Below are 14,279 nucleotides of genomic sequence, written 5' to 3'. Positions count from 1 at the left end.
TTTTTGAGAGCCTTGATCAGTTGACGTGGAGTCTTTTTTGGCCAGTGTAGCTGAGAATAGTTAGCTGAACCTTTTTATAACACCACACATGCGCCACCACAGCATTTCAAACAGGAAATTGAAATATATGGCAGCTAGATGCTTTGTTCCACACAGGGGTGCTTAGGAACAGCACTTTGTAGCCAGTGTTTTACAAGTGTCATTGACGTGTAGGATATATTTTGGTGATTAAACCTAATTGTCTTTACAGAACTTTTGCATGTTTTCGAATGCACAAAATATAGTAGTATAAATAGAAACAGGGGGTGTTGTGGTGTGGTGTGGGGGTGGGTTGATTTTATGTAAGTTTTCCTAAAAATAATTGGTCGGCAGATTTTCCCACAAACATGTCAAAGAACAAAATCGTTTTTAGTAATTTAGATGCTCCAAAATCTCATTTATTAATTTGATTTTGGACCCGTGAAGTTCCAGGTTAGAATAGGTCTTCTACAAAAAATAAAACTTGTGCGTATCATCAAAATATTGTGAAGTAACCCTGCATATTTGATTTGCAAATCAGCAACTTATTTTGAAATTATTAACGGGCATTCCCTCAACCTTGTCAAACTCCGCGATGACAGTTACATGATCATTTGCCATCACACTTTCTTGTGGAAGTATCGTGGTATTTTTGAGTCCTATAAAGCTCTCGAACCCACACGACACCAGTTTGCAGGGACTAGATTTTTTTAATTAGAATAGTGTTTTTGAATATTTAACTTAAATACCCACATGTGTAAAAACCAGTGGGTAACAGAAATTTGAATACCCAGATAGAATTACTGATACCCAATGATTTAAAAATGCATGGGTAAAATACCCACAACACCAATAGCTTATTTGGATCTCTGAGTATTCAAGTCATAATCCTCTTATTAAAGTCCGAACTTTTGGGGCCCCTAGATTCAAATACTGACGAAGCAAACCTCAAGGAAGCTAGGATTCCCCTGAAACAAGAACACTGTTGAGGAAGTGGGTTTCTGCTGTTGGTGGAGGAAGCTGGGGATGGAGTGGGATGAGTGGATCCTCTGTAGTAGTTGTGCTTTACTACAATGGTAAACCAGGAGACAGAAATAGCCTGTCTCATCCCCCTGCACTCAGTAAGCACATCAGGCATGGTAAACTGGTTATCGGGATGTATAGCCAGACCATATGCCTTCAGGCCTCAGCCTCTTACACCCTATCTTTAGTGTTATTGTGGATCCCGTTATACACAGAATTTGTTGATACTGGGACCATTTTACAACTCTTGAGTGAAATGTTCAGGCTTTTAACGTTTTAATGTTAACTTCATGTCTGTTAGTGCTATTGGTGGGACAGTTGTACCAGTGTTAGAATGGTGTAGTTAATCCTCCGTTATCTTTGGTCATAGCAAGATGGAATAGATACATTGGTATTCTTCATGAAGGGAATGCTAGTGGGGTAATCCTTCTGTATAATGATCGACTCAGTTTGTACACATGAAAGAGCTGGTTCCATCTAGTTGCAGCATAAGCTATTAAATGAATTTGAACAAAATTTCTTGAAGATCTTGTTATTGATGAGGGTTTCAAATTGGCATGAACGATCCTCACTTTATTTCAGTGATTGGTGTTGATTTTGTTGATTTCAGGAAGGTTTCTTTTGCAGCATATTTATCATCATTATCATGTTACCTTTGATACTTTACACTGGGGGTGGTCGGGTAGCCTAGTGGTGAAAGCGTTCGCTTGTCACGCCAAAGACCTGGGTTCGATTCCTGACATGGGTACATTGTGTGAAGCCCATTTCTGGTGTCCCCCGGCGTGATATTGCTGGAATATTGCTAAAAGCGGTGTATCACCATACTCACTCACTCACTCACTCACTCACTCACTCACTCACTCACTCACTCACTCACTCACTCACTCACTCACTCACTCACTCACTCACTCACTCACTCACTCACTCTTTTTTCTTCTGATGTAAAATATCTAGGCCAACTATGATGGCCAAGGGACTGGAAGTCTTTCATGTAAAATACCAGAGACCATAAAATACATGTAGATATTTTATGGTCTGTGAAAATATCTAGGCCAACTTCATGGATAAACTGGCGGTTACCTCTTGAATGTCTTGCTAAAGGGCTGAAATCTAGCATCAAGTATTAACTCACTGAACAGCTGATATGTGTTTCTGACTATTTAAATGATGGCAGACCTAACCATTAGCATGATGCCTGAGTCTAAAAACATTCCTTAATCATGTTAATAGTCCATATACTATGACCAAAATATACTAAAGTTGATTCCAAATTACATGTTCGTGCTTGTAGACGCAAATCATTTTGGCACTGATGATGATGGTGTCTAATCCTGACTTCCTCAATGATAAAAAAAAACCCAGCAATGATCATAACCCTAATAATCATTATAGTAAAACTAGGATAGTGAAAATTGATAATGAAGTTAATAATGACAACATTAATGATTCGAATACATGTATAAGGAGACATTTGGCGTTCAGGTCTTGATTATAGACACACCAGTGGCTGGTAGTTTGAGAATTGATTCACAGCGAGGCCAAAACTTTTGTTTTTGTTTTATAACTTTTTATAATAAAATATTTGCTTCCTAGGTTGAATTTTTGAAGTGTAATTCATGTTACAGGATTTTTTTAATCACCTGAATGTTGATTTGGATGGGCAGGTGAAAAAAACAAACCCACAACTCCTGGTCTGGTTTGGGTCCTTATGAATATAATAAATCTAAAATTTGACTGCACCATTTCATTGTCTTGATCTTGAGTGTTGGCAGTGTGAAAAATACCTTGTTGTTTTTTTGTTTTATTTTGAATTCTTGATTTTAAGGATCAGCAGATCCGTAAACCAAGCAAATAAAATGCAGTACATCAGTTGTGACAAGTGCAAGTTCTGATAGTCATGTTCCTTTAATCCCTTTGTCAGATCTTGGAATACTTAGGTCGTCATCCATTGTCTGTACAGAGAGATTGACAGTGTATTCCAGCAGCAATAGAGATTTGCAAGTGGCATAATCTGTCCGCAGAGGAATGGGATTGAGAAGAGGTGTTTTATGCTTGCAGTTGATGTATCACCATCATCTGTCTTCAGAGTTGTGAATTGTAATGCACCACTTCAACATGTTCACTATGCACATAAGGAAGCAGTGATCACTGATGGTTTATTCATGTCACCTTCAGGCTCACTGATGTCAGTGTTCTGTTTCTATTAACACCACTATACAGATACGCTAAATGTTTCTTCAGAGAGCTGGGCTCTGCACGATTCTAAGAGTTTCAAAGTTAGGAAGATAATTTGTCTTTCTGTTGACCAGATAATAACCCCGTGAAGAATAGGTCTTCAGCAGCCCATGTTTGCCGTAAAAGGTGATTATGCTTGTCGTAAAAGGCGACTAATGGGATCGGGTGTTCAGACTCACTGACATGGTTGATGCATGTCATCTTTTCCCAATTGAGTGGATCGATGCTCATGAAGTCAATCACTGGATTGTCTGGTCCACACTTGGTAATTATTTACAGACCATCGTCATATAGCTGTCAAATAGTGATAACCAAATAATATGTAAGTCCGGGGTCCACTAGCTAGCTCTGTGGTTACCCAGGAAGGTTTCTTTTGCAGCATATTTATCATCATTATCATGTTACCTTTGATACTTTACACTGGGGGTGGTCGGGTAGCCTAGTGGTGAAAGCGTTCGCTTGTCACGCCAAAGACCTGGGTTCGATTCCTGACATGGGTACATTGTGTGAAGCCCATTTCTGGTGTCCCCCGGCGTGATATTGCTGGAATATTGCTAAAAGCGGTGTATCACCATACTCACTCACTCACTCACTCACTCACTCACTCACTCACTCACTCACTCACTCACTCACTCACTCACTCACTCACTCACTCACTCACTCACTCACTCACTCACTCACTCACTCTTTTTTCTTCTGATGTAAAATATCTAGGCCAACTATGATGGCCAAGGGACTGGAAGTCTTTCATGTAAAATACCAGAGACCATAAAATACATGTAGATATTTTATGGTCTGTGAAAATATCTAGGCCAACTTCATGGATAAACTGGCGGTTACCTCTTGAATGTCTTGCTAAAGGGCTGAAATCTAGCATCAAGTATTAACTCACTGAACAGCTGATATGTGTTTCTGACTATTTAAATGATGGCAGACCTAACCATTAGCATGATGCCTGAGTCTAAAAATATTCCTTAATCATGTTAATAGTCCATATACTATGACCAAAATATACTAAAGTTGATTCCAAATTACATGTTCGTGCTTGTAGACGCAAATCATTTTGGCACTGATGATGATGGTGTCTAATCCTGACTTCCTCAATGATAAAAAAAAACCCAGCAATGATCATAACCCTAATAATCATTATAGTAAAACTAGGATAGTGAAAATTGATAATGAAGTTAATAATGACAACATTAATGATTCGAATACATGTATAAGGAGACATTTGGCGTTCAGGTCTTGATTATAGACACACCAGTGGCTGGTAGTTTGAGAATTGATTCACAGCGAGGCCAAAACTTTTGTTTTTGTTTTATAACTTTTTATAATAAAATATTTGCTTCCTAGGTTGAATTTTTGAAGTGTAATTCATGTTACAGGATTTTTTTAATCACCTGAATGTTGATTTGGATGGGCAGGTGAAAAAAACAAACCCACAACTCCTGGTCTGGTTTGGGTCCTTATGAATATAATAAATCTAAAATTTGACTGCACCATTTCATTGTCTTGATCTTGAGTGTTGGCAGTGTGAAAAATACCTTGTTGTTTTTTTGTTTTATTTTGAATTCTTGATTTTAAGGATCAGCAGATCCGTAAACCAAGCAAATAAAATGCAGTACATCAGTTGTGACAAGTGCAAGTTCTGATAGTCATGTTCCTTTAATCCCTTTGTCAGATCTTGGAATACTTAGGTCGTCATCCATTGTCTGTACAGAGAGATTGACAGTGTATTCCAGCAGCAATAGAGATTTGCAAGTGGCATAATCTGTCCGCAGAGGAATGGGATTGAGAAGAGGTGTTTTATGCTTGCAGTTGATGTATCACCATCATCTGTCTTCAGAGTTGTGAATTGTAATGCACCACTTCAACATGTTCACTATGCACATAAGGAAGCAGTGATCACTGATGGTTTATTCATGTCACCTTCAGGCTCACTGATGTCAGTGTTCTGTTTCTATTAACACCACTATACAGATACGCTAAATGTTTCTTCAGAGAGCTGGGCTCTGCATGATTCTAAGAGTTTCAAAGTTAGGAAGATAATTTGTCTTTCTGTTGACCAGATAATAACCCCGTGAAGAATAGGTCTTCAGCAGCCCATGTTTGCCGTAAAAGGTGATTATGCTTGTCGTAAAAGGCGACTAATGGGATCGGGTGTTCAGACTCACTGACATGGTTGATGCATGTCATCTTTTCCCAATTGAGTGGATCGATGCTCATGAAGTCAATCACTGGATTGTCTGGTCCACACTTGGTAATTATTTACAGACCATCGTCATATAGCTGTCAAATAGTGATAACCAAATAATATGTAAGTCCGGGGTCCACTAGCTAGCTCTGTGGTTACCTATTAAATTTACTGAGGAGAGCGTCTGTTTGATCCTCTGGTTGCATCATACCAAAAAACTGTACTTGTTGATACACTGTCTGAAACAGACTAGTCGGCTCTGTCAGTCCACTGTGCCTGAGTTGGGTATACCCACATTAAAACTGTGGCATGATATGTCCATGGCCTAGCATTATAGATTTATACTCCTCTGGTACAAGCAGCCACACAAACACACATGCATTTAGGTCTCTATACAAGTGCAGTAATCTTGAACGTGACATTATACCCCATTTCACCTCACAACTTAATTAGGGAAACCTGCCCATAGGTGTAGAGTGGTGCTTATATCCCAAAGACTTATCCATGTTTCCATGGTAACTCTAATTGTATCCATTATCATTTATATCCTCAAACCTGTGTGTGTAGTGTAAGAAGGACCTACTTCCGCTTGAGAGGCCTAAAATCGACATACTCTGTTTACTTACAGTTCAAGACAGGGGGTGTCAGTCTATGTCAACATAGTAATGTAGTGTACCCACCTGACAGCAACACGGTGGAACAACCATTAACTCTGAAAATATGGGTGTAACTGGGAAGGGTCTACCCATGACACAGGACTAACATTCATGGCCAGTGAGAGTCATCTGGTCAAGTACGGGACTAAGCTTGCGAGACTTAAAAGGCCCACTGTCAAACCCATGGACCGAACACGGTTTAATGTAGAGCCAGATCATTTTTATTTTTTCATTTTGGGATGCCATAACATTTTCTGGAAATGCACAACAATGCTAATAGGGTTTAGATTTACTTTGTTCACAAGTATATCTATCACCAGCCGAGTGATTTTGCCGGAGACAAATAGCATCAGGATATTTCCATGATTTTAACAATATTTGATTGATTGGACATTCTTCCATGTCATTACCAAATTTGAAAATAAATCCATTCAACTTTTTGGATTACTGATGATGATCATTCAATGTCCTAAAAAATAACTGATCTGAAAACCTGAATCTGGTAATGAGGAAATAGCGAAGTTGTCATGGATTTCACATTTTGGATTCATTGCATGGATCTATAAGTATACTGATTTATTCATCCCGTTAAGAGTCATGAAATGATACCATTATTGTCATAGGTGCTGAACATGCTGAAGTGGATTGAGCATGTTTACAGAAAGGGAGGATACATCATTACCATGATTAATCAAGGGACTGAATTTGGTTATCGTGATAACATAAATCCACCCTTATCCATGTTTGTTGCACACACTTTCATGCCATCACATCTTATTGAGCAATTCATTAGATTTTGGGGAAAGAAAGCGTTGCAAGGACACTGAAAATATTGATTCTATGATTATCTCCCCGGAGTCTATTTGAGAATGTTATTATTGTCTTAGACCACACACGGTTGTGAGAATCTCAGCAGTGATCTGGAATTGTAGCCTTGCACAGTCAGTCACCAGAAAACATCATTATCTCCAGGCTGAGGCTTGTGTAACTAGTTGGCCATGTTGGACACAGGTGTCACTCACAGACAGTAGTGCTTGGAGAAGAAACAGAAAATCAATATATTTGAAACATGGAAGGCATGTAGAATCTTCAGTAAAGTATACATGGTTAAAGGGTAATGTTGGTTCTTTGAATTAAAATGTTAAGAAGACAGGATTTTCTTAAGATTACATTTACAAGTCAAAAAGTTACTTCCCTTACCATAACATGCCATAAAGCTACATGGAAATTTGTCATTGATTAAGAATTATATGTCAGCTGGAAGGCCACACCATTGCCCACCTGAGTTTTATGCTTAAGAAACCCCTGAAAATCACAATAGATACAGCCAATAGTTCACATTGGAGTGAGTGAGTGAGTATAGTTTTACACTGCTTTTGGCAATATTCCCGCAATATCACGGCGGGGAAACCGGAAATGGGCTTCACACATTGTACACATGTCAGGAATCAAACCTGGGTCCTAGGCGCGATGAGCGAACGCTGTAACCACTAGGCTACACGACCGCCCAGTTCACATTGGATGATATGCTGGGACACATTCTTGGTGGTACCAACGGTTTGTTGGCTTTGCATTTTGGTAAATATTTCCCCTCAAATGTAGGTTTCCAGAGGGTAATTACATGGAAATATAGCTCCCTATAAGAGAAATAACTACATACTTTGTGTTTGTCATGAAAACTGTAATTGGTAGAATTGGTATCGGATGATACATGTTGGCCTTTTTTGGAATTCCCTAGGATTCCTATCTAGGATAACAGAACCAATGTGGTTGACCAGTAGTTCTGCATTTCTCAAGATATGTGTGATTCATCTGATGTTACGCATCTACACACTCCCTTATGAATAAGGATGCAAACAAGGGAGATGAATTGAGTGCACCATTAGCCTCTTGTGGGATATTCATGCTCAGACTTCCAGTGGAACCTGATAGTTTAACACCAAGAAGCTTTTACATGCATTTGTGCAGCCAGTAATGAGAAAGAATTGCAAAGCCAAGGACATGAAGTTGTCCCCAAATGTAGATTTTTATGTTCCAAATCCATTATCAGGACCATTAGTGGGCTGCCTAATGGACACCATCTCCTTGTTTCATCATGTCCATGTAGATGCCGACAGCGATAAATCAGTATCAGAATAAGAAAACAGGGCACTGACAGGACGGAGTATCATCATGGCACATTTTTCACACCTTGGATCTCACGCATAGCTCTGCTGTTCTTATATTCTGTCCATCTTTCTGTGCAATACTTGAAGGAAAGAGTACAGAGTAATACAGTCTGAGCTGTAGTCTGAAGCCTGAGTCTACATGGTCTAGTAATATTTCTTTTGGTCCAGAAAGCATGGTATGCTTTACTTAGAATCTACACCAAAACGTCACTCTTAATTGTAATAAAGAAGTTGTACATCCATAAATACTTATCCTTTCTTAGTACTCCAACTTCTAAATGCCTATCAAAGAACTGAAAATAATGTCCAGAGATAAATTTTTAAAGTAGACTCCAAAGTATTTGGCACAGACTGTAGCACATTGCTATTTTCACCACTTGTCTGAAGCCAGAGTCTGGTAAAATTTATTTTGATCTGGAAGGAACAGCTCAGAGATATATCATGAATGTGTATAATAAGACTAAAATCCACTGAAAGTAATGCCAAGATGCAAGGCTATTAGACTCAAAAGCTTTTAGTACAGGCCAGTCTTTTATTTCATGGAGATTCCAGGTCTATCTGTGCTGGAGACCGTAACCCCATTAGTGGGCTCACCTGCTCCCAGGTGTCTGCGGGACCCTGCCGTCATCTTGGAGTGCCATGTATACAGTACACCAGCAGGAGGTTCAGCCAGTGTTTAATTGATCCTCTACTCCCCTGAACAGGTCTTACAACACAACCTTTTACAAGGAAATATATCATCTAGCATTGCCACGTACAGATGTATAAACAGATGCACATTTCCCAGACAGCTTGTCAGTAGTGTTGTGTCTGCCTGTAATCATGCTAATCATGCTACTGTCTTCCACTACTGCATCTTTGCCATGCCGATTTCATTCTTCTGAGAGCGGTATGCATTATTGACAGCACCACTGGGGTCAGAGATGGTGATGGGGTTGAAAGCAAACATCATTAACAATCTGGTGAAGGATTTCATTTCTATGCTCACGTTGGTTGTTTAAAGAAAGATTTGAAATTGACAAATCAGTGTGGAGAAGTTGCATGACTGAAGAAGTTTCTGCGATTGCGTGTTTTAAGTTGCCCCCCATTGTTTCTCAGCCATGCAAATACAATGCAAGATAACTGGTTTAATACAAATATTTGAAAGTAATTTACTCATATATTGACTGCCAAGAATATTATATGGAGGTCAATAATGGTTGGGATTTATACATGTGTAAGAAAAGTCATCACATGTATTTGATGGTCCTGGTACGTCATATTTATATCATGTCTATTGACAGTTAAGTTTGATTTATTCTGTAGGCTTAGTTTGCATGTGCAGTCTCATTACGTTTACTGATTATTTTTCAGTCAGATGTTTTTGTTCTGGTTGTGTTGTATTGATTACTATTATTCCCCTCCCGCAGTAATCGTCAGAATTATGGTAATTCCTTCACTGTGCAGGCTTCATTATCATTTGAAGCAAGATAAGATTTAGTGTTCAGACCAGAATTCTATTTTGTGTGTCATGCAAGCCACAGTTTACCATGTTAAAGCATGGACATGATGGATGGTCATTAGATATTTATATCTTTGTTCAAAGGATGAACTACAAATTACGAAACAGCATCTATACAACCTACTCGTTGCCATAATGCTGTGTTTCAAATACAGTTGATATAAACAGTGTTTACATCTTGCTAATTAAATGATTACAGAACAGTGATGTCCCAACCCATTCAAAATTAAGGATTGAACTCCCAATGACAAAAAAAGTTGATGACAAGAACTTGTTTTTACGGCATTTTCATGAGATTTTAATCTGAACATTTGACTTATCATGATTATCAGCTAAGCTTACTAGATGAAAATAAGTTTGAATAGACTGTCATTAACATGTTAAACTGTGTTTAAAAAAAAGTTGTATGAAAACACGAACTGATACACTGCAAACCCTTTCATAGATTTTAACCTTGAAAAGGTCTTAAATTTGGTTAATTTAAATATGTACAGGGATAAGTCTAGGGTGGGGCCTTGTGCTTTTAGCCCTAAATTTGAAAAAAGGCCCACATTTTCAAATGCAATGGGGCATTTTAACATTGTGCTGTATGGGCACGTTTGGGTGTACCTCTGGACATGCTGGAATATATGAACGTTTCCAATAAAGGGCTCATGTCCGAAAATTCCTAGAGTGAACCCTGTATGTATGATAGATCTCAGCAGTCAGATATGGTTATACTTATGAGGCAGATGGTGAATTTTACTAACTGAGTGAACTTGACCACAGTTCTAGGCTGTACATGATCATTATTATTACTCTGTTGAGGTAAAGAAGCGTACTATTCCTGGGTTCAGCCAGGTACGAGCTCATCACTGATCATTGTTCCATGTGTGTTGTGTTGCAGTGACGGGCCCACAGGCGTTCTCCAGGAAGCACCCGCTGTCTTGCTGGTTCTCCTGTATGTTGATTTGCTTCGCTGGCAGTTTCATCGCTAACTTGCTGCTTGGAGAACCCTGCCTTACACCATTCAAAGACCACAAGAGTTTGTTAACAGCTTCAGTAGTATGGTAGGTAACACATGGTTTCTTTATTTCTTATTTAGATGTCAAATATCCTACAGGTGTCTTGGGAGACTTGTGCTGGTGGTATTCCTGTTAGCTGTAGGGACAGGAAGAGTTGTCTTAGAATAGTATTGACAGGTGGTATTACTTCATTATGGTGAACCTCCCATGAGGTTTCTGGGTTAGAATAGGTCCCAGCAAATTCTGCTGGCTCTAAGAGGTGATCAAATGGATCGGTTGATCAGGCTTAATGACTTGTTGATTGCGTGTCATCGTACCCTGACTGTGTGAATTGTTGATTGCTTTTCATCGTACCCTGACTGTGTGAATTGTTGATTGCGTGTCATTGTACCCTGACTGTGTGAATTGTTGATTGCGTGTCATCGTACCCTGACTGTGTGAATTGTTTATTGCGTGTCATCGTACCCTTACTGTGTGAATTGTTGATTGCATGTCATCGTACCCTGACTGTGTGAATTGTTGATTGCGTGTCATCGTACCCTGACTGTGTGAATTGTTGATTGCTTGTCATCGTACCCTTACTGTGTGAATTGTTGATTGCGTGTCATCGTACCCTGACTGTGTGAATTGTTTATTGCGTTTCATCGTACCCTGACTGTGTGAATTGTTGATTGCGTGTCATCGTAGCCTGACTGTGTGAATTGTTGATTGCGTGTCATCGCACCCTGACTGTGTGAATTGTTGATTGCGTGTCATCGTACCCTGACTGTGTGAATTGTTTATTGTGTGTCATCGTACCCTGACTGTGTGAATTGTTGATTGCGTGTCATCGTACCCTTACTGTGTGAATTGTTTATTGCGTGTCATCGTACCCTGACTGTGTGAATTGTTGATTGCTTGCATCATACACTGACTGTGTGAATTGTTGATTGCTTGCATCGTACCCTGACTGTGTGAATTGTTTATTGTGTTTCATCGTACCCTGACTGTGTGAATTGTTGATTGCGTGTCATCGTACCCTTACTGTGTGAATTGTTGATTGCTTGCATCGTACCCTGACTGTGTGAATTGTTGATTGCTTGTCATCATACCCTGACTGTATGAATTGTCTGGTCCAGACTGTTTTATTTACATAACTTATGGCTGAAATATTGGTGTGTCTGGCAATAAGCAGACAGACAGACATGATGTGTGCTCTATTTATGATGGAGTGAGGACTATCAGTATTGGAAAGTATCATGACAGTCAAAGTGTCTTTTGCAATTACCCTGATGCCTAAAGATATAGATTAAGGGTTCCAGGTTCAAATACTATAACGTACCCCAAGGACCCCCATCATTGCAAACACTGACTATTGATTCATGCTCACAAGCATTGACCACGTAGATTATGTTTCCTTGATGAGGTCTAATGATGCATCAATGTTTGTTTATCTTTCAGGTACCTAATCTTTTATTCACCGTTCGATATAGTCTACAAAATGGTCAAGTTCCTGCCTTTCAAGATAGTATTAGCAATGCTGAAAGAAACACAGCGGGCTCACAAGGTTTACCATGGCGTGATCCACACCGCCAAGCTCTACCCTAATGCTTACCTCATCATAGTCATGATCGGTACTATCAAAGGTAAGAAAACATTTCACTCCTATGTGAGCATCACATGTCCTTACTTTTCTCATACTTAATTATCATACAGCTGCCTAGTGTAGGTGTGATGTGCTGTACATGTCTTGAATTGAAACAACCATTTGGGATTCAAAGACATCCCACTATAACAAGGCGACTATGGCGCTCATAGAAACTTACCATAACTTAATCATGGTAAATGTTTATACCTTATTGGAATAGGGACATGTGGAAACTGATATGTACTTTGCTACTTAGAGATACTGTACTACTACATGTACTACAGATAAGCAGCGTATTTGCGCAAAATACCCCACCCCCCCCCACCCACCCCAAATATTTAAAACCCAATTACTCTCAATTATCTTGCGTACAGAAACGCATGCATTAAATGAAAAACTCAAATGTATAAAAATAGCACTCGTAAATACCAAATGAAGCTTTTTCAACATGCGTACAAATAAGCTAATTTACCAAACACAGTTACTTGCTAATTTACTTTCTGAGCCAAGCCTATGTATTTAGAACAGTTGTATACATCTAAACCATTATTTCTTTTTAAAAAAAATCTTAATATGTTCACTAATTTTGGGAAAAATCCAATAGAGTGATGAACAGATGAGTGAAAAAATATTGGTTACCCAATGAAAAATGTAATACGGTAACCAAATTAAAATAGAAACCCTAGAGTAAAAACTCAATTACTCAAAAAGTTATCTGGAGCTCTGTACTTAGCATTGGCATGGTAGTTTTGGTAAAATGTCTCTTTAATTCCCATTATAGATATTCCAGTTGTATATGTAAAGGTGTATATAAGCATGTATAGTTTGTGTAGATGCAGTTCCTTTCCTGTTGAATTGTGATCAGATGTAATGTGGAATTTTAGGTTGGGATATTTTAGGTTTATTAATTACATATTCATAGAAAGCTGTTGGTGGTTAAGAAATGCATATTTCCCCCAATCAACTTGCCAGAGCATTAAGTATAAATTCCTGTATAAATATCTGCAGATTACATTGATGGAGCTGTTTAGCAACCTAAGGCTGTCTTCCCCCATCAATATCACCGACTCAAATTCAGATTTACATGAAATGGACTAAAATAAATATTTGTTCAGATGAAGATGTGTGATTTCTGATTTGTGTCAATTTGACACCGGGGCACATCACACTAAATATTCGATCTTTGGTTTCTATTATCCCTTTTTCAATGTTTTATCATGAGAATGTGCTTGCAACAACATTGTGCAGGGCCATGTTAAACTCTCTCCTAAGGAATAAGTCAAACTAGAATCTCAACAAGATCTTATGTATTCTTTCTATCATGCAGGTTGTTATATATTAACAATATAAAAACATAATAATTAGGGCTGGCTATCGATACAGATCATACAACTTGATAATCGTTAGCTAATTTTCGATGAATTATCGATAAATATCGGAGAAGTTTCTGAGCAAATTTGCAAAACAAATCCTAAAGAAATCAAATATTTCACTCCATTAGTGAGTGGTGGCACATTTATTCAGGGATTACTTTGTGGACATTTGAGATATAACAAAAACAGTCACTTTCCATCTTCAGCAATTGACATTATTGACAATAACAAGTCTGTTTTGGTAAATCTTAACTATATTTCATCACAATAGATCATGTCAGTATTATTGATGACACAATTTTCATATCGATAATCGTTAATATTTCTTCTCATCGATGATAATTCTGATTATCGACTTTTGCCAGCCCTAGTAACAATAACATGTGCCAGAAGAAACTGTCAGACCGTGTCAATCTTGGAAGGCATTAAATGATGTCATTTTAAACACTGAATTTTGACATTCAAGCCACACTAATTTTA

At 38.5% G+C, this 14,279-nt stretch overlaps 1 protein-coding gene across 1 annotated transcript in view; it reads left to right on the top strand.

The window, feature by feature from the left end:
* The window catches only part of LOC139478524 (trimeric intracellular cation channel type 1B.1-like), a 41,067-nt gene that overhangs the window by 13,885 nt on the left and 12,903 nt on the right, over nt 1-14,279 (top strand). The window contains exons 2-3 of the mRNA XM_071261017.1: nt 10,682-10,844; nt 12,240-12,424. Coding sequence (XP_071117118.1) covers nt 10,682-10,844; nt 12,240-12,424 — 348 coding nt within the window. The remainder of the gene's footprint in view (nt 1-10,681; nt 10,845-12,239; nt 12,425-14,279) is intronic.

The sequence above is a fragment of the Haliotis cracherodii genome, unplaced genomic scaffold, assembly GCF_022045235.1.
Source record: "Haliotis cracherodii isolate W230 unplaced genomic scaffold, xgHalCrac1.p SCAF_4, whole genome shotgun sequence".
NCBI lineage: Eukaryota > Metazoa > Mollusca > Gastropoda > Lepetellida > Haliotidae > Haliotis > Haliotis cracherodii.
This window is presented reverse-complemented; position numbering and strand designations above follow the sequence as displayed.